This window comes from Mus musculus, chromosome 11 (assembly GCF_000001635.26).
Source record: "Mus musculus strain C57BL/6J chromosome 11, GRCm38.p6 C57BL/6J".
Classification (NCBI taxonomy): Eukaryota; Metazoa; Chordata; class Mammalia; order Rodentia; family Muridae; genus Mus; species Mus musculus.
The window spans coordinates 98,990,651-99,008,401 of NC_000077.6; the positions used below are offsets into that span (position 1 = coordinate 98,990,651).

Sequence of the window (17,751 nt, forward strand, 5' to 3'; positions counted from 1 at the left end):
GCTCACAACCACCTGTAATGAAATGAGATCTGATGCCCCTTCTGGTGCATCTGAAGACAGCTACAGTGTACTTATAATAATAAATAAATCTTTTTTTGTTGTTGTTGTTTGCTTTTTTGAGACAGGGTTTCTCTGTATAGCTCTGGCTGTCCTGGAACTCACTCTGTAGACCAGGCTGGCCTTGAACTCAGAAATCCGCCTGCCTCTGCCTCCCGAGTGCTGGGATCAAAGGCGTGCGCCACCATGCCTGGCAATAAATAAATAAATAAATAAATCTTTAAAAAAAAAGTGCTGGGACCACACACCACCACACCCAGCCCTTGTTTAACCAGAATGAATTGTGAGAAGGTTTAGATCTGGGTAGGTCTGAACAGCTCATTATCACTAGTTTTGTTTTGATGTGTATGTTCTATGTGTCTGTGTTTCCATGGGTACATACACCTGTGGAGAGGCCGGAAGTCAATGCTGGGTCGTTTTATCATTCTCCGGCCTGGCTTTTACTCTCTACTGCAGTAACTCTCTAACCTGGAGCCAGTGGCAGCTAGACTGGCTGGCCAGTGAGTCCCCTGGATAGCCAGGTCTCTCTCTCCCGACAGTGCTGAGGCCCCAGGGAGGGCTGGAATCCTAACTCAGCATGCACTCTGCCCACTGAGACATTTCCTCAGTCCCTTAATACAGGCTTTGAGTCTCTTCTCTCAATAACTGCTAACAAATTCTCTAAAAATTAGAGTCTAAATGTCTATAACTATCAAGTAGCTTTTCTTTTTAAAAATGTCCTTGAATGTTAGCAACATGAGGAAGAATGGTCAAGTTACTAACTTCTCGCATTCAGCAAGGTCTAACATGTCAAGAGGTACAGCAGTGCTGTGTGGTACTGATAGATTCATGTGCTGTTTTTAAGATTTTTTAAAAAGATTTATGTATGTGAGTACACTGTAGCTGTACAGATGGTTGTGAGCCTTCATGTGGTTGTTGGGAATTGAATTTTTAAGGACCTCTACTCGCTCTGGCCCAAAGATTTTTTTTTTTAAAGATTTATTATTTTTATTATATGTAAGTACACTGTAGCTATATCTTCAGACACTCCAGAAGAGGGAGTCATATCTCATTATGGATGGTTGTGAGCCACCATGTGGTAGCTGGGATTTGAACTCAGGACCTTCAGAAGAGCAGTCAGTGCCAATAACCTCTGAGTCTAGTGCTCTTAACCGCTGAGTCATCCTGCCAGCCCTGTTTTTAAGATTTTTTTATGTGTAGGTGTTTTGTCTGAATGTAAGTCTGTGACCCATGTGTACATTGCCTGAGGAGGCCAGGGGACAGATTCCCTGGAACTGGAGTTAGATGGTGGTGAGCCTTCACGTGGGTACAGGGAATTGAATCTGCTGCTTCTTAACCACTGAGCATAGCCTCAGCGCTTCCCCCAATAAGTAAAAAATTTATTTATCTACTTATGTGTGTGTTGGAGGGGAGGGAAAGAGGACATTAGCTTGTGTCATAGCCAAAGGACAGCTCGTGGGCATCAGCTCTGCCCTTTCACCACGAGGGTCCTGGAGATCCAACTCAGGGGTCAGGCTTTGCTGACAGCCATCTTTACCCAGGAAGCCACCTCAGCCCGCTTGAAACAGTTTCTAATCTTTGACATTTAACTATTTAGTCTTGGGTGGGTGGTAGCTTTGGTACACTACCTAGACTATACACCAGGCCCAGACTTGATCCCCAGCACAAAAAACAAAACTGTGTATTTGGACTGAATTTTGTGTAATATTAAGAAAGGAATTGGATTCACCATTTTATTTAGAGGGATCAAGCAGGCTGCTCCAATATAACTTTACTGAGTCCAACAAGTAGTTGTCTAAGCTATCAAAATGGAAGTAGACATCTTTTTAAAGATACATGCTTTTTTGTTTTTGTTTTTTGAGAAAGAGTCTCATGTATCCCAAGGTGGCCTTGCACATGACTTTAATTCCAACACTTGGGACCCAAAGGCTGGTGGGCCTCTGAGTTTTAGGCTAACCTGGTCGGTTTATAGTACTAGTTCCACAGGCCTCAGGCATGCTCAGAAAGCTCTCCACCAATGGAGCTACATCCCTAATCTGATACCTCCCCGAGGACATGGACACCTCAGCAGCCATATGTGAGATTGTAAGTAACACTGGACCCATCTAGGTCACAGTGCCTCTCTTTTGGATCCCTCAGCTGCCAAAGGCTGACCGTCTTAGCAGACAGACCATGGCTATAACAAGTCCTGACTACAGGAGATGATGTCAGATGGGTTAAAATAAGAGGAATGGATGGCTTGCATTGTTTAGAAGATTTATTAAAGTACAAAATAGTTGGAATTAGCGGAACAGACAGACATATTAAATATTTACAAAAGACATTGATAACAGCACTTAAATAAGAGACAACAGCACAGAAGGTCTTGGCAGTCACAAGTTGGAATTATGGAGATCTGCAATGGATCCCACTTCCTGGTTGATCCTGGAGATGTAACCGTGAGCAGTCCTGCCTCCTCCCAGGGATCTCGTGTTGGGAAGGCATCCCGAGTAGAGTCAGTACTCTACGTAACTGACCTAACTTTCCTCACCTTGCTGCTTGTGCTGAGTCATAAAGACACAGTCAAGGTGACTTTCTCCAGCCTCCGATGTTCAAAAGGTACGAGCAACTTCTCATGGCTTAAACAAAATGCATCACGTCAGAGGTTGAGCACTGTATCTGTACTAGAACTAACCAGTTCTATATGACCGAATTCTACCTATAAAACTGAAAACAAGGACCATGTTACTTCCTATTTTGTGGGAAGAGGAAAGGAGGCAGCAGAAGTGCTTTTGAAAACATTTTCACTGTAGTTTAATAGATGATAGATAAATACTATTGTGCTAAAGTGAGCATACAATTCTGTGAAATCCAAAAAAATTGAGGCAGATTTTAGAGACCAAAGTAAACACACATAAAACAGACAAATCAGAGAAGACAATTGCCCATGAGATGGTCACCTCGACAGCATGTTACAGAGAGCAAAGCTGAAGGCCACACGGGCTCTACTCACTTGGATAGTCTTAGTAAAAAAAAAAAAAAATCAAATTCAGAGGAGGAAGAACTTTAAAACTAACCTGGCTCCGTAAAACCATCCCTAAAACAATCTCTTCTGCCTCAGAAGAGGTCGTCATCGTCATCGGACTCCTCCAGGTACTTAATTGGCTTCCTCGCCCGGTCAGATTTGGCTCGAGGAGCTATCGTGTCTTCCAAGTCCACAGGGAAGTCCTGTTCCTCTCCCTTTGCTTTCTAAACAGAGAAGAGCCAAGTAACTTGCATATTGTTAATGCACTAGGGTAGTTCTATACCTCCAGAGTTCTCCCCACCTTCTTCTACTAAGTAGTAAGAAAAAGGTCCAAAGCAAGAGTCGCACAGACTGACAGATCAAACTTTACACATGGTGCAAAGGAATGATGAACTCAGGTTTAAATTTACTTCCTTAAAATTATGCAAACTAAGAGCACAGCCTAAGTGGATGCTTCAACATTCCAGAGCAGAGGAGTCAAACAGTGATAAATACCTTGCTCGTGGCACCTTTAGAAATTGCTCTCTCAAAATCAGAGTCAGAGCTATCAGAAGAAGATGGCTTCCTTTTGCGACTGTTCTTGGCTTTGGCAGGAGCAGGTTTTTCCGAGACACGAGCACTCAAGGCTGAATCTGATTTGGTTCCCTTTGGCGCAGCTCTCTTTTTGGTACCAGCAGTGGAGACTGAAGACTGGCCTGTAAGTCAGCATGGTTATCAGTCATCGTCACCGTCTGGTGAGATTTCTCATTGTGAGTCACATGCCACTACACCACTATGCCTGGTTTATGCTGGGCTGGAGAGCGATTCGAAGTCTTCATAGATTTTAGGCCAGGAATCCCTCAACCGAGCCACATCCCCAGCCTTGACTTCTAAGTTATCATATATGGATTACTTTCAGCAGCTTATAAATTCTTTCCTTACTTATAGAAATGAGCTAGATAGTGGTTAGACTCTAGGTCGTGTGCTAATTTGAAACTTTGAATTTTGGTTTTAAAAATAATTTACTTGTATTTATTTCAGTGCACTGGTGTTTTGCCTACATGATATCTGTATGAGGATGTCAGATCCCTTGGAACTAGAATTACAGAAGGTTGTGAGCTGCCAGGTGGGTGCTGGGAATTGAACCCAGGTCCTCTGGAAGAGCAGGCGGTGTCCTTAACCACGGAGTCATCTCTCCAGCACCCACTATTTTTTTTTTAAATTTTATCTCAAAATAAAGATGTAAAAGATACCACTCCCATTTGGATAATGTTTTCCTTTATGGTCAACAGACATTTTCAGAATAAAAAATTAAGACTGACTTGGAGGGCTAGAGAAATGGCTCAGAGGTTAAGAGCACTGGCTGCTCTTCCGAAGGTCCTGAGTTCAATTCCCAGCAACCACATGGTGGCTCACAACCATCTGTAATGGGATCTGATGCACTCTTCTGGTGGGTCTGAAGACAGCTACATTGTACTTATATACATAAATCTTTTAAAAAGCAAAGCAAAGCCTGACTTGGGCAAGTCAGTCCTAGGCGTTTCCAGGCTTACTTTTGGTTGCTGTCTTCTTCACTCCCACGGTCTTTTTGGATGGCTTTGACTGTTCAGTTTCCGCTGGGAAGTCAGCAGCAGGAACGCCTGGAGAAGCTGGCACACTGTCCTTAACATCACTTTCAAGATCAACTACTTCAAACAGAAAGGAAAATGGTCAGTCATGATAGCAATTGAAAACATCCCCCTGCTGGTCTGTTCCTGATATGTAGTCCCACTTTCAATTTCTTAGACTATTTTAAATAATAATAATAATAAAATTGAATTTAAATTTTCTACTTTCTGGGGCACAGAGCTTGCACAGATTGGCTTTGAACTCACAATCCTCCTGCCTCTAAGTCCTGAGTGCTAAAGTCTATGGGTCTCTGCGGCGGGTGCTGTGGGCTGGACTGACTGAGCGTCTCCCACGCGCCTGCTAACTCTACCTAAGTACATACCCGACATGGAGCTTCCCTGGGTCTTCAGTGCTTTTTTAGTATTTCTAAAAGAACAAAACAAAACCACTGAGAAGACATCCCTCCAACCAACTCCATATGTGTAAAACACCAATCATCAATAAATAGACCAATAACAATCCAGATAGTTATCATTAGATAAAATACTTACTTTGGGGGGATTTTGGCCTTAGGTGGAGTAGCATCTAATGGGAGGAAATCTTCATCCTCATCCTTCTCATCCAAACCTGAGAAATCTTCATCCGAGTCTAAATCCACTGTGAATTTGGCTTTTGCTGTTGAATACATACACGAATAAGCAAAGAGGGTACAGACCTTAAGCATAGGCTACTCGTGTGTATTAATTACCACAGCACTCATGTTACTTTATGTGTTTGAATGTCTTGCCTGCATATATGTCTGCGTACTATGTGGATGCCAGAGAGAGAATTAGATCCCCAAGACTGGAAGTTACAGTTGGTAGTGAGCTGTCACGTGGGTGCTGGGAAAGGAACCAAGGTACTCTGGAGATCAACCAGTGCTTAAGTGACGGGATTAAAGGAACACACCACTACTGCCAAGCGCAGCCAGTGCTGTTAACCACTGAGTAATCTCTACAGCCCCTAACTTTATGTTTTAGGAATATGTCGTCTACAGTTTTTTTTCCTCTTCTTTATTATTTCAAGACAGGTTTTCTCTGTGTAGCTCTGGCTGTCCTGGATCGCACTCTGTAGACCAGGTTGGCCTCAAACTCACAGAGATTTGCCTGCATTTGACTCCCAAGTGCTGGGATTAAAGGCATGCGCCACCACAGCCCAATGGCCACCCAAGTCTTTTTTTTTTTTTCCGAGACAGGGTTTCTCTGTGTAGCCCTGGCTGTCCTGGAACTCACTCTGTAGAACAGGCTGGCCTCGAACTCAGAAATCCACCTGCCTCTGCCTCCCGAGTGCTGGGATTAAAGGCGTGCACCACCACCACCACCGCCCGGCTCGGCCACCCAAATCTTAAAGCCCGCTACCCGCTACCCGCGGGCTTCTGTAGTCCTCCTTACCTGCAGCACTTCTTTGCTCTTTTTGTCGAGGAGGGACATCAACGTTACTTTCATTACTGCTCACGTCTGACTCAGAGTCAGACCAGGGGTTTTTCTTCCTCCCTTTTTTGACAGGCTTAAACGGCAATGTAGTCTGCTTCTTTGCACCTAGAAGGGAGATAGGAATTTACTCTTTAGAAAAGTTTTTTTCTTTTTTTGGTTTTTTCGAGACAGGGTTTCTGTGTAGCCCTGGCTGTCCTTGAACTCAGAAATTCGCCTGCCTCTGCCTCCCAAGTGCTGGGACTAAAGGTGTGCGCCACCACTGCCCAGCAGAAAAGTTTTATATTATTACACTTGTGTGCGCGCACACACACACTGAGTGGAGGTCAGAAGACAGCTTAAGGGAGTTGGTTCTCTCTCTGCCATATGGTGGTGCTGGGGAAATCAAACTCAGGTTGTCAGGCTTAATGGCAAGGTCCTGCACACGCTAAGTCAGAGCACTCAATCAGAAACTAACTATCCTGCTATCCTCTGGTTTCCTCCTCATTCCTCACACACTGTAATGGGGCTGAAGGCACAGCAGCACGAGTAGGAAGCGATGCAGTTCCTGCCCTACATAATAATATGGTTTGGTTATTCCATTCCACAAGTGTATGACGTATTTCCAGTAAATAATGTGATACAAATGTCTAAACATCAGTTCCCTGAGAACACATGTCTGAGCTGAGGTCTGGGTCACTAGGAGTTCCTCCTGGGCTCTTTCTGTTGCCCATGTTTGCTCAGACTGTAAAGGCAGTCTCGGGAACTATAAAGCTGTCACAGTTATCAGTTTACTCCTCTCTCTTCTGTAGGCTGTTGAAGCCAAGGAAAACCAAGCAGGACTTCCTGGAAAGGGGAGGGGAGCTATTTTAGATTTCAACTAAGGAATTCAAGTAAATTGATAATTATGAGTCTCTTCTAAAATAAATCAAACATCAAGGGCAACACAAGCTCCAAATATAATTCATAGCCACCTTCCTTTACAATACTTAGTTCAACTGTAGAGAAACACTGACTATCTATGTAGACTATACTAACAATGCAAACATGAGTTGATACCACCTAGCCCACCACTGCAGTACCTGGCTCTTTCTTCTGCTTCTTCTCTATTCGTTGCCGGAGGCTTCCTGGTTCCGCACCATCCTCAGCAGGGGTACCCTCAACGTTTTCACTCTAGAAGACAGCAACATGGAAGAAATAACACTCAGCAAGACCAAACCACACAGTTGTCCTGTGATTTGGAATAAAAAAGTCAAATATTCACATATATAGATTGACACAGACACAAATATACTGTGAAAGAATATATTTCTCTTTGGGTTTTGGTTAAGCAATCTAAAATAAGCCGGCCTTTAATCTCAGCAACTGGAGGACAGAGTTCACGACTAGCCTGGTCTATATAGTAAGCTCCAGGACAGCCAGAGCTATATAGTGAGACTCTGTCTGGAAACAAAAACAAAACAAAAGAAAAAAGAAGTCGGGCTGGAGATGGCTCAGTGGTTAAGATCACCGGCTGCTCTTCCGGAGCACCAGGGTTCAGTTCCCAGCAACCACATGGAGGTTCACTATTGTCTGTAACTCCAGTTCCAGGGCATCCACTATCTTCACCTGGATTCTATGTACACTGAATGTGAGGCAGGCAAATATCCATAGACATAAAAACAATAGGGTTAGAAATTTAGATGTAGGGCTGGTAAGATGGCTCAGCGGTTAAGAGCGCCAACTGCTCTTCCAAAGGTCCTGAGTTCAAATCCCAGCAACCACATGGTGGCTCACAACCATCTGTAACAAAAATCTGATGCCCTCTTCTGGAGTGCCTGATGACAGCTACAGTGTACACACATTAAATAAATAAACAAACAAACAAATAAATAAATTTTTTAAAAAAAGAAAAAAAAAAAAAGAAATTTAGATGTAATTTTCACCATTAAAAAATGGTAATTATGAGGCCGGGTGTGGTGGTGCACGCCTTTAATCCCAGCATTTGGGAGGCAGAGGCAGGCAGATTTCTGAGTTTGAGGCCAGCCTGGTCTACAGAGCTAGTTCCAGGACAGCCAGGGCCATACAGAGAAACCCTGTCTTGAAAAATAAAAAACAAACAAACAAAAAAAAATGGTATTATGGAGGCTGGAGAAATGGCTTTGAGATTAAGAGCATTGGCTGCTCTTCCAGATCTCCCAAGTTTCATAATTCTCAGCAACAACATGGTGGCTCACAACCATCTGTAATGACCTGATGCCCTCTTCTGGTGTGTGTGAAGACAGCTATAGTGCACTCATATACATAAAAAAAAAAAATTTATGGTCTGAGGTCAGCTCTTTTCTTCCACCATGTGGTTCCAGGGACTGAAATCTGGTCACTCAAACCCCTGAACCATTTGACTGGTCCTAATTTGTTCAATTTTGAAAGTATTACCTTAATTTTCTTCCTAATTTTCTTCTCTGCCTCAGCTTTCATCTCCACAGTCACTTGGGGGATGACTCTTTTGCCCCGAGGAGAAGGCAAGACGTCAGCACACATCTGTGCTTTCTTCCCCTTTGCTTTCCCCGCCTTTCCAGGAAGGCCCACTTGTTCATCCTGCTTTTCCTTGGCCTCGACAACCTATGAAAGGGAAGAGTGAGAGCAAATGTGCAGTGGAGAAAACACAGCACCTGAAAAGCAACAGTTAAGCAAGCGTGAGAACTGTATACAACGTAAGGTAATTTGGTGGTCAGCCTCAGTGGAGATCCAATAGGGCTTACTTTGAAAAGGCAGAAACAGTGCATGGGTTTGGATTTACGGCAGGCCCGTTCCCCTGGGGATCGCATAGTGTTCTGTGCTAGAGCGACCCGTGGCCCCGTCTGTAGGCTGCTGGCACTGAAGTGGGTCACACAGTAACAAAAGCAAGAAAAGGCAGAAACAGAAGAATGGAGTGCTTACGTCTAATCTCACTCAGTCTTTCTGAAACAAAGAGGAAGCCATGCTTTAAGGTAAACCATATAAATGTGTGTGTGTATTCCCGATATTAATTTTAGTTTATTTCTTGCCATCATTTGCTTCATACTATTATTTAACAACTCAATTTTTTCCTTCTCTCTTTAAAAGTACATTATCATTACTGGATGGGTGTGTGCATGGTCATGTACACATCACAGCAAGCATATAGAAACCAGAGGATCACTTTGTGAGTCGCCTTTCTCCTGCCACCTTACCTGGGTTCTGAGGATTGAACTCAAGTTACCAGGCTGTACCACTCTGACTGTCCTCTCTGCTTTTGTTTTTTTGTTTTTCCCTTTTCTTTTTCTTTTTTGGTTTTTTTTTCGAGACAGGGTTTCTCTGTGTAGCCCTGGTTGTCCTGGAACTCACTTTGTAGACCAGGCTGGCCTCGAACTCAGAAATCCACCTGCCTCTGCCTCCCGAGTGCTGGGATTAAAGGCGTTGTGCTACCCCAGCCAGGGTTCTCTTATGTTCACCCAGCCATACACTATGTTATTTTTTGAAGTGCTAAGCATAGAGGGCAAAGGTTTATACCTGTATGGAAAGTGCTCTATTAGTTAGTGCTCTATAATTACATTATCTCCTAGTCCTTGGTTTTTGACATGGTCTTACTAATATAGTTTAGTCTGGCCTTGAACTTACTGGGTAGCCTAGGCTCCTCAGACTTGTGATGTCCCTACCTTAGTCTGAGGGCTGACTGTCTACGTGGCTACCAAAGCCAGCCTTTTCATTATTTTTACATATTTTGTCATATATTCTTTCTCTTCCTGTACTTTTTCATAAGAAGGTATGCTGCTGTGCTGGACGGATGGCTCAGTGGTTAGGAGCCCTTACTGCTCTTGCGGAGGATGAGTTATGGTTCTTAGCACCCACCCTGGTGACTCCTAACTGACTGCAACTAAAGCTCCAGGAGATTGGTGACTTTGGTTTCTGTGGGCACCTGCACTTACTCTCCCTCCGCCCGCACATACATAATTATAAGTAAAATAAGAAAGGGCATGTTGCTAGGCTATAAATATTAATATAGGCTTTACAAAATGCATACCTCCAGTTCTTCAATAAAAACAGCCAGATCTTCCTTCCACAGATCTGATGGACTCTTTTGCTTTAATGTGTTGAGCTCTTGTTCCTTCATAAGATTACCAAAAAATGGGGTTAGCAAATATGAACAAGGAGTGTTTTCAAGCAGAACCCAGTTAAATTTCCCACCAGGACAGCCCCCACGTGGACCTCCCCACACCTGGAGCTCACCTTCTCGTTTCTTTGTTTGCACAGCTCATCCTTCTTCTCCTTGGTCAGATACCACAGGGGCATGTCGAGAAGGTAGTTGAAGGTCGGCCCAGCCTCGGCTGCAGAGTCACTGGTGCTGGTTTCAGTGTCACTTTCTTCATTTTCTTCTTCATCTGGAACCTAAAGGGGGAATTACATTCAGACCATGAAGTACAAACATGCAGCTTCCTTCATTTTCTACTTGTGACCTCTAGAAATGTTAGAAAATAAATTTTAATTTCTAACTAATTTTTTCCATCTTCATTCTGTGTGTGGTGCTGCCTGATGAGTGCCAGAGCAAGAGGTAAGTGAGTAGGACGGACATCCTCGGAGCTTAGCAAGTGGCTAAGGACCCTACCTTCTGCTGAGCTTCTTTCCAGGCTTTCACAGGGTCAGAGTCGTAGCCTCTCTGAATCAGAACTTTAATTAATTCTTTTTTAGGTTTATTTTCTATTTAAAAAAATAGAGAGAGAGAAAGAGATAAGCTTTGAGAAAGATTTAGAAAAACAAGTTATTTCTACATTAAGTCAAAAGATTAAAACTGGAAAATTTGAGCCAGGTGGTGGCCGCACACACATTTAATCCCAGCATTCAGGCTGCAGGGGCAGGTAGATTTCTGAGTTCGAGGCCAGCCTGGTCTACAGAGTGAGTGCCAGGACAGCCAGGGCTACACAGAGAAACCCTGTCATGAAAAACAAACCAACAATTCCCCTCCCCAACCCTCCTCTCTGCAAAAGGGAAATTCAGCTGTCTGTGTTTTGCCTATACCTGCCCAGATCAGACAAATTTCTGTAAGCCAGGACGAAGGAATTACCAGGAGACAGACTAGGCTGTAATCTACATAATTCTCAAAACAGAATGACACACAGACTCCACTTGTGAAGAGCCTGGGACTCAATCCCGTGTTCTGACTTTGATTTCAGCAGCACGTTGGGCTAGGCTCTAGGACAGGCTGCTCACAGCTTCACTCTCTTAATTACAGAAGAACAGGACATGTCTGATCCCTTTCTCTAGTACTTCGCTTTCAGTATCTGTTGCAGACAACCATGCTTTCAAAGACAGTTAAAATCACTAGCAATATAGTTGTGGAGTGCCACCCTCTTATTATTATTTTCTTTGTTTGCGACAGGGTTTCTCTGTGTAGCCCTGGCTGTTATGATACTTGATCACAAGACTAGGCTGGCCTCAAATTCAGAGCTCTGCCTTTGCCTTCTGAGTTCTGGAACTAAAGGCACATGACAGCACCACCCAGTAAGAGTGTTTTGCCCACATTTACATATGGGCACATGCGTGTCTGGTGCCTATGCAGGCCATAAGAGGGCATCAGATCCCCTGGGACTGGAGTTACGAATGATAGCGAACCACCATGTAGGTGCTGGGAATTGAACTTGGGCTCTTTAGAAGAGCAATAAGAGCCATCCCTCCAACTCCCTGGATTACACTTTCAGACCCTTGACATTTACTCTGTAAGAAGACTGGGCCATCCTGATATTTCCTAATTCCTGCTAGCCAAATAAAACCTCCCCCCCGCCCCGTATCATTCATCTTCTTGTCGAATGAAACAAAGTCATCTGTGAAATACAGTGGCTAATAGGTTAGACCTAGGATCTGTGGATATCAGGGAAGCATTCTGCCACCGTGAGAGCTAAACCCTAGACCCGCACAGTCTTTTAGTTCTCTAGTTTCTTCCTGTGTAAATATTAGCTGCGTTAATTTCTTTAGATGCTCAATCTAGGGGGAATGAAGCTAATGCATTATACATGCTTAGCAAGTACAAGGCCCTGTAATTAAAGCCCAGTACCAATAAAACCTTTCAAATAACAATAAACGATCCAGGAAAAGCTATCTCAAGCATTTAGGTATTTAGTAGATCTTTACATACCAATGACTATTTTGCCATCTATTTTCTCTAATATAAAGCGAGCTTGATTATTCAGTTTAGAAGATTCTGCACCAAGCATTCCTAGAAGCCATTCTTTTCTTAATCCATAATATTTAAGCCTGAGCTCAAAGAAGTCTCTTAGAATATCCAACACAGTGTCATATTTCTTTAAGCAACCTACATGGTCAAAAAGCACCTGGAAAAGAAAAGCAACATTTAAGCTATGATCAGTCAATTGGGTAACCCTTATAAAAGCTGCCTGATATACCCTTTAAAATTGATATTTGAAAATTATTTTATGTATCTGGATGTTTGCCTGCATGTATATATGTGCCTCATGTGCGCGTAGCACTAGCCCATGGAGGCCAGAAGAAGACACCTTGACTCTCAACTGAGTGAGACAGTTGTGAACTGCCATGTGGGTGCCGAAAACTGAACATAGATCCAATGTACAAGTATACGTGCTCTTAACTGTTGAGTCAGCTCTGCAGCCTTTCTTTTTGAGACAGGGTCTGACTACATAGCCCAGAATAACCTTGGAATTCATAAGGATCTCCTCATCTCTGTCTCCCGAGTGCTAGGATTATGATAATAACAGTTTTGAAATATTATCTCTTACAAAGTAATGCATACCATAGAGTTGCAAGTGAGACTACTCTGGAGTTTGAAGACTTTGTGTAGGCCGACTCTCTCTGCCTCTGCCAGTTTTTCTTCAGTCATCTTTATGACAAACTTCACAGTGGTATCTGTATGGTATTCCCTATAGTCTGTTATTAGAGAGGGTGTCTTCTCAGTTCCATTCAACATGGGTTCTAGAACCTGTTCTTTATATGTCTAAAAAACAAGAACAAAAACCAAAACACAATAATCCTTTGGCAAGGAGTCTCTTAAACAGTCAATAACAAAAACAATATTTTTCTCTTAAAAAACTAAGAAGTCAATAGTTACTTACCTGAGTCCACGTTCGGATGGGAAGCTCTGAGATTTCAATGGTTGTAGAATCCAGAATAGCTACTTCTCCATTAATCACATACTGATTTGAAGCCAGTTCTTCAATAGTACCTTTGAAATTCTTATAACTTGGGAGCTAAATTAATAACAAAAACCTTTATAAATATTTCATCTCAAATGTTAAAGAAATCTAAACTCTGAAACAAATCTCGTCCTTGTACCCTATCTTAGCGTCCAATCTCCTCAGCCGTGCCTGATGAGAAACAGTTCCAACCCAGAGCACTTACCATGGGTAGGGGCTCCTCTCCATCCAGAAGCCGTCTGATATTATTCACAACTTCACGCACATCAAAGTTGGGGATTTTGCAGGACCACCCAGTACCAATTCCCTCAGCACCATTTATCAGCACCATGGGTATTATAGGAATGTACCATTCAGGCTCAACACGTTGGTTGTCATCATATAGAAACCGTAATGTGTGATCATCTTTTGGAGGAAACAACAACCGAGCCAAAGGGCTAAAGAAAGCAAAGAACATCATTTAGAAAATGACCCTGTCATTTTTCACACACAGGTGGGCATGGTGGCACAAGCCTGCACTTGGTGGACAAAGACAGGCAGCTCTCTGACTTCTAGACCAGTCAGGGAACATAGTGAGATCTTGCTTTAACACCAAACAAAATCCTCTCAAGTTCAAGATTGGTGGGGCAGACAGAGTGCTAAAAAGGAAAATGAAGCAAGAGATTACTTAGGGTGCTAAGAAATGAGTGCTGCAGAAACATGTTTATAATCCTGTGACCTGAAGATGCAGTCTAAGAAGGATTTTGAATTTAAGGCTTATCTTGGATATGTATTAAGATTGCTTCAAAAAAGCCAAATCAAGGGGCTGGAGAGATTGCTCAGCGGGTAAGAGCACTGACTGCTTTTCTGAAGGTCCTGAGTTCAAATCCCAGCAACCACATGGTGGCTCACGACCATCCATAATGAGACCTTCTGGCGCGTCTGAAGACAACTACAGTGTACTTATAATAAATAAATAAAAAATCAAAACAAGGGCTGGGTGTGGTGGCGCACACCTTTAATCCCAGCACTCGGGAGGCAGAGGCAGGTGGATCTCTTGAGTTCAAGGCCAGCCTGTTCTACAAAGTGAGTTCCAGGACAGCCAGGGCTATACAGAGAAACCCTGTCTCGACAAAAAAAAAAAAAAAAAAAAAAAAAAAAAAAAAATTGCTAACGTGGGTTAAGAACTTATAAAACAACAGAGTATCGAACTATGAAGTATGGGGCGTGTGCCTGTGAAAAGTTGGTACAAATGGATTACTTAAGGCCAGGAGTTAGTTTAACCTGGAAGACATACGATTTCCTTCCCATCTCACTTCTATCTCTCTGTGTGTGGAGTGTAAATGTCGACACACACGTGGAGGACGTGGAGGTGCAAGGACAGCCCTGGATGTCAGTCCTTGGTTTACACTTTTTCAAGACAGGGTCTCGTTTGATACTGTGATGCCAGGTTACCTTGTTCTTGTCATCCCCCTACCCCACCCCCTCAAGCTTATAGGGATTCTCTTGCCTCCTCCTTCCATAATGCCACCAGAGCACCGGGATTACAGACATGTGCTAGTACCACACCCAGCTTTTATATGGGTTTTGGGACTCAAAATGCAAGTCCTTGCTTGCTGGCAATGACTTTCCTCATTGAGCCATGGCTGCTTGCTGAGATACTAACTGGGAAGATAGTGAGGTGGTGCTTACTATTTTTCCAGTGCAGAAATCACAGCTAATAATTTGAATAAAGTGTTAAGAGTAAGGGGTAATTTGAAGTTTTTTAGCCTAAAAAACTAAAAGGAGTGCATGGGTTTTGTTTTTTGTTTTTAGAGGCAAGCGGATTTCTGAGTTTGAGGACAGCCAGGGCTACACAGAGAAACCCTGTCTCGAAAAACCAAAAAAATTTATTATGTATATGAGTACACTATCTTCAGACACATCAGAAGAGGGCATCGGATCTCATTATAGATGGTTGTGAACAACCATGTGGTTGAACTCAGGACCTCTGAGAGAGCAGTCAGTGCTCTTAACCACTGAGCCATCCATCTCTCTAGTGAAAACTGACTATTCTTAACATTGAACATTTTATCCTTTGATTTCATATTGTTTCAAGCCACTAAAAGCAAACTTACCTGAGCATTGTAAAGATGTACCTAGGACTAGCTGAGTCCTTGCCACCATGCAGCCTGGTTCCAAACTGACCAATGGGCTGTAAAAGGTTCAAATTATTGCTACCCACAAAATTCTGCGCCAAATTGATAATGGTCATCATCAGTGACATCTGTGGAGGAAAAGAACAATGATTACTCTGACCCAAAGATGAAAGCAAGCATGTCTGTGTGTGTCTTCACTACTTCAGTTAAGTTACACAATATTATAAGGTTGTATGGTTTTAATGTTTAGTGATCTTTCCAAGATAAATAGATGGCAGAAAGGGTTCTCAAACATAAGACTTCAAGGTATCTAAACTTTTACATCATATAGTAATACTAAATCTTACTAAAAATCTATGAACATGGGGCTGGAGAGATGGCTCAGAGGTTAGGAGCACTGACTGCTCTTCCAAAGGTCTCAGGACCCAGCAACCACATGGTGGCTCACAACCATCTTAATGGGGTCCAATGCCCTCTTCTGGTGTGTCTGAAGACAGCTTCTTGTACTTGTATTAAAAAAAAAAAATCTGGGGCTGGTGAGATGGCTCAGTGGGTAAGAGCACCCGACTGCTCTTCCGAAAGTCCGAAGTTCAAATCCCAGCAACCACATGGTGGCTCACAACCATCCGTAATGAGATCTGACTCCCTCTTCTGGAGTGTCTGAGGATAGCTACAGTGTACTTACATGTAATAAATAAATAAATCTTTAAAAAAAAAATCTATGAACATAACTTGGCAGACAAATATCCTAATAGGATGCTAATTTTAGAAATAGAACTATTGGTCAAAGGGTAATCATATTTTAGTTTTCAAAGACTTTTACCAAGCTGTTTTCTACGATGGATATAGCAGGTTACACTTGTACCAAATGTGTTTCAAGAATAACTTTCAATTATTTCTGCTCTAAGGCATTCTGATTAACGATTGTGGGTTTACCTCACCATGGTGATAAGAGGACATTTCTGCCACTGACCCAGCTAACTGGGCAACCTTCACTTCTCGCTTGTCATTCCGTTTGAAACAAGTAAACAAAACCTTTCTCTGACCTGGTTTCAAACCTTTAAAATGAAAGAACAATCATTAGCATTTTCAATTTATCAATTTTTGGCGTAAGTTACCATTCTACGATAAAATAAGACTACACCATCGGCACGTACCGTCTACCATGGATGGGATAGACCTTTCATTATCAGAGTTGGAGAAGAGGATGAGTTCCTTGTTTATGAAGTCATTATAGGTCAGGTACGAAGTGCTTTGTCCATACAAATAATCCTAAGGGATCAAAGGCAGTATTACAGGATCTGGTGGAAAATAAACTACTAAATAAAAACACTCAGAACTATCATTTGCCAGAATTATCATTTCTTCTGTCCTTGAGTTGGCACAAAACCATTAATTGCCATAGTGTTCTGCAGAAGGGACAATTGCAGTAGGTTGTCTGAAGTCTCCTCTAGATCCGCCCATTTAGCTAGCCGTCCATAATTTTTTTCATTCATTAGAGATTAGAACCCCTATAACCACATATTTCTTCCTTCATTTGTTGTTTGAGTATTCTTTTGACAACTCCTTTTCAAAATGCTGCCAGGATTTGTTAGAACTTGGTTTAAATTCCATCTGTACAGAAATAAGTGAATTCCTCCACAAAATGCTCAAACCATCAAGAATAAACTGAGAAGCATCTGAGTTGATGCTTCCTTCTGTCTTTTTGTAATTTGCTTATTTACATTGAACACATTCTTTATTGCACTAGTTTATATTCCATAATTAAAAACAAAAAACAATAGGTGAGCCAGAAAGTGGTGGCATACCCCTTTAATCCCAGTGCTTGGGAGGCAGAAGACAGGTAGATCTCTTCTGAGTTCAAGGCCAGCCTGGTCTACAGAGCAAGTTTTAGAACAGCCAGGAACAAACAGAGAAAAACAAAGATAGAAATAAACAAATGATCAAAAATTAAAAACAGTAGGTATATGAGGTTGCTGCTGCCTAACACTGCAGTCATTGCAGTGTGTAAAACATTAAACTTTTTTGTCTGGGAAGAGGAGTAGTATTAAGAATTAAACTCGGGCTGGTGAGATGGCTCAGTGGTTAAGAGCGCCGACTGCTCTTACGAAGGTCCCAAGTTCAAATCCCAGCAACCACATGGTGGCACACAACCATCCGTAACGAAATCTGATGCCCTCTTCTGGAGTATCTGAGGACAGCTACAGTGTACTTACATATAATAAATAAATAAATCTAAAAAAAGAATTAAACTCGCCAGGTGTGGTGGTATGTACACACCTTTAATCCCAGCACTCGGGAGGTAGAGGCAGGCAGATTTCTGAGTTCGAGGCCAGCCTGGTCTCAAGGCTATACAGAGAAACCCTGTGTCGAAAAAC

At 42.5% G+C, this 17,751-nt stretch overlaps 1 protein-coding gene across 4 annotated transcripts in view; it reads right to left on the bottom strand.

Annotated features, from left to right (window-relative positions):
• Positions 1 to 2,296: 2,296 nt before the first annotated feature.
• Top2a (topoisomerase (DNA) II alpha) overlaps positions 2,297 to 17,751 on the bottom strand; it is a 31,253-nt gene continuing 15,798 nt past the window's right edge. The window contains exons 18-36 of one of the 4 annotated variants that reach the window (XM_006533155.3): positions 16,531 to 16,645; positions 16,310 to 16,431; positions 15,353 to 15,501; positions 13,462 to 13,693; positions 13,176 to 13,310; positions 12,857 to 13,057; positions 12,224 to 12,419; positions 10,700 to 10,791; positions 10,324 to 10,482; positions 10,118 to 10,201; positions 8,512 to 8,697; positions 7,179 to 7,269; positions 6,079 to 6,225; positions 5,200 to 5,323; positions 5,031 to 5,074; positions 4,594 to 4,725; positions 3,557 to 3,756; positions 3,114 to 3,285; positions 2,297 to 2,675 (exon numbers count right to left, since the gene is read on the bottom strand). In XM_006533155.3, the coding sequence (XP_006533218.1) occupies positions 3,154 to 3,285; positions 3,557 to 3,756; positions 4,594 to 4,725; positions 5,031 to 5,074; positions 5,200 to 5,323; positions 6,079 to 6,225; positions 7,179 to 7,269; positions 8,512 to 8,697; positions 10,118 to 10,201; positions 10,324 to 10,482; positions 10,700 to 10,791; positions 12,224 to 12,419; positions 12,857 to 13,057; positions 13,176 to 13,310; positions 13,462 to 13,693; positions 15,353 to 15,501; positions 16,310 to 16,431; positions 16,531 to 16,645 (2,541 nt within the window). In that variant the 3' untranslated portion in view covers positions 2,297 to 2,675; positions 3,114 to 3,153. Of the gene's footprint in view, positions 2,764 to 3,113; positions 3,286 to 3,556; positions 3,757 to 4,593; positions 4,729 to 5,030; positions 5,075 to 5,199; positions 5,324 to 6,078; positions 6,226 to 7,178; positions 7,270 to 8,511; positions 8,698 to 10,117; positions 10,202 to 10,323; positions 10,483 to 10,699; positions 10,792 to 12,223; positions 12,420 to 12,856; positions 13,058 to 13,175; positions 13,311 to 13,461; positions 13,694 to 15,352; positions 15,502 to 16,309; positions 16,432 to 16,530; positions 16,646 to 17,751 lie in introns of all 4 variants that reach the window. The other 3 variants (XM_006533154.3, XM_006533153.3, NM_011623.2) reach the window with 3 other exon arrangements.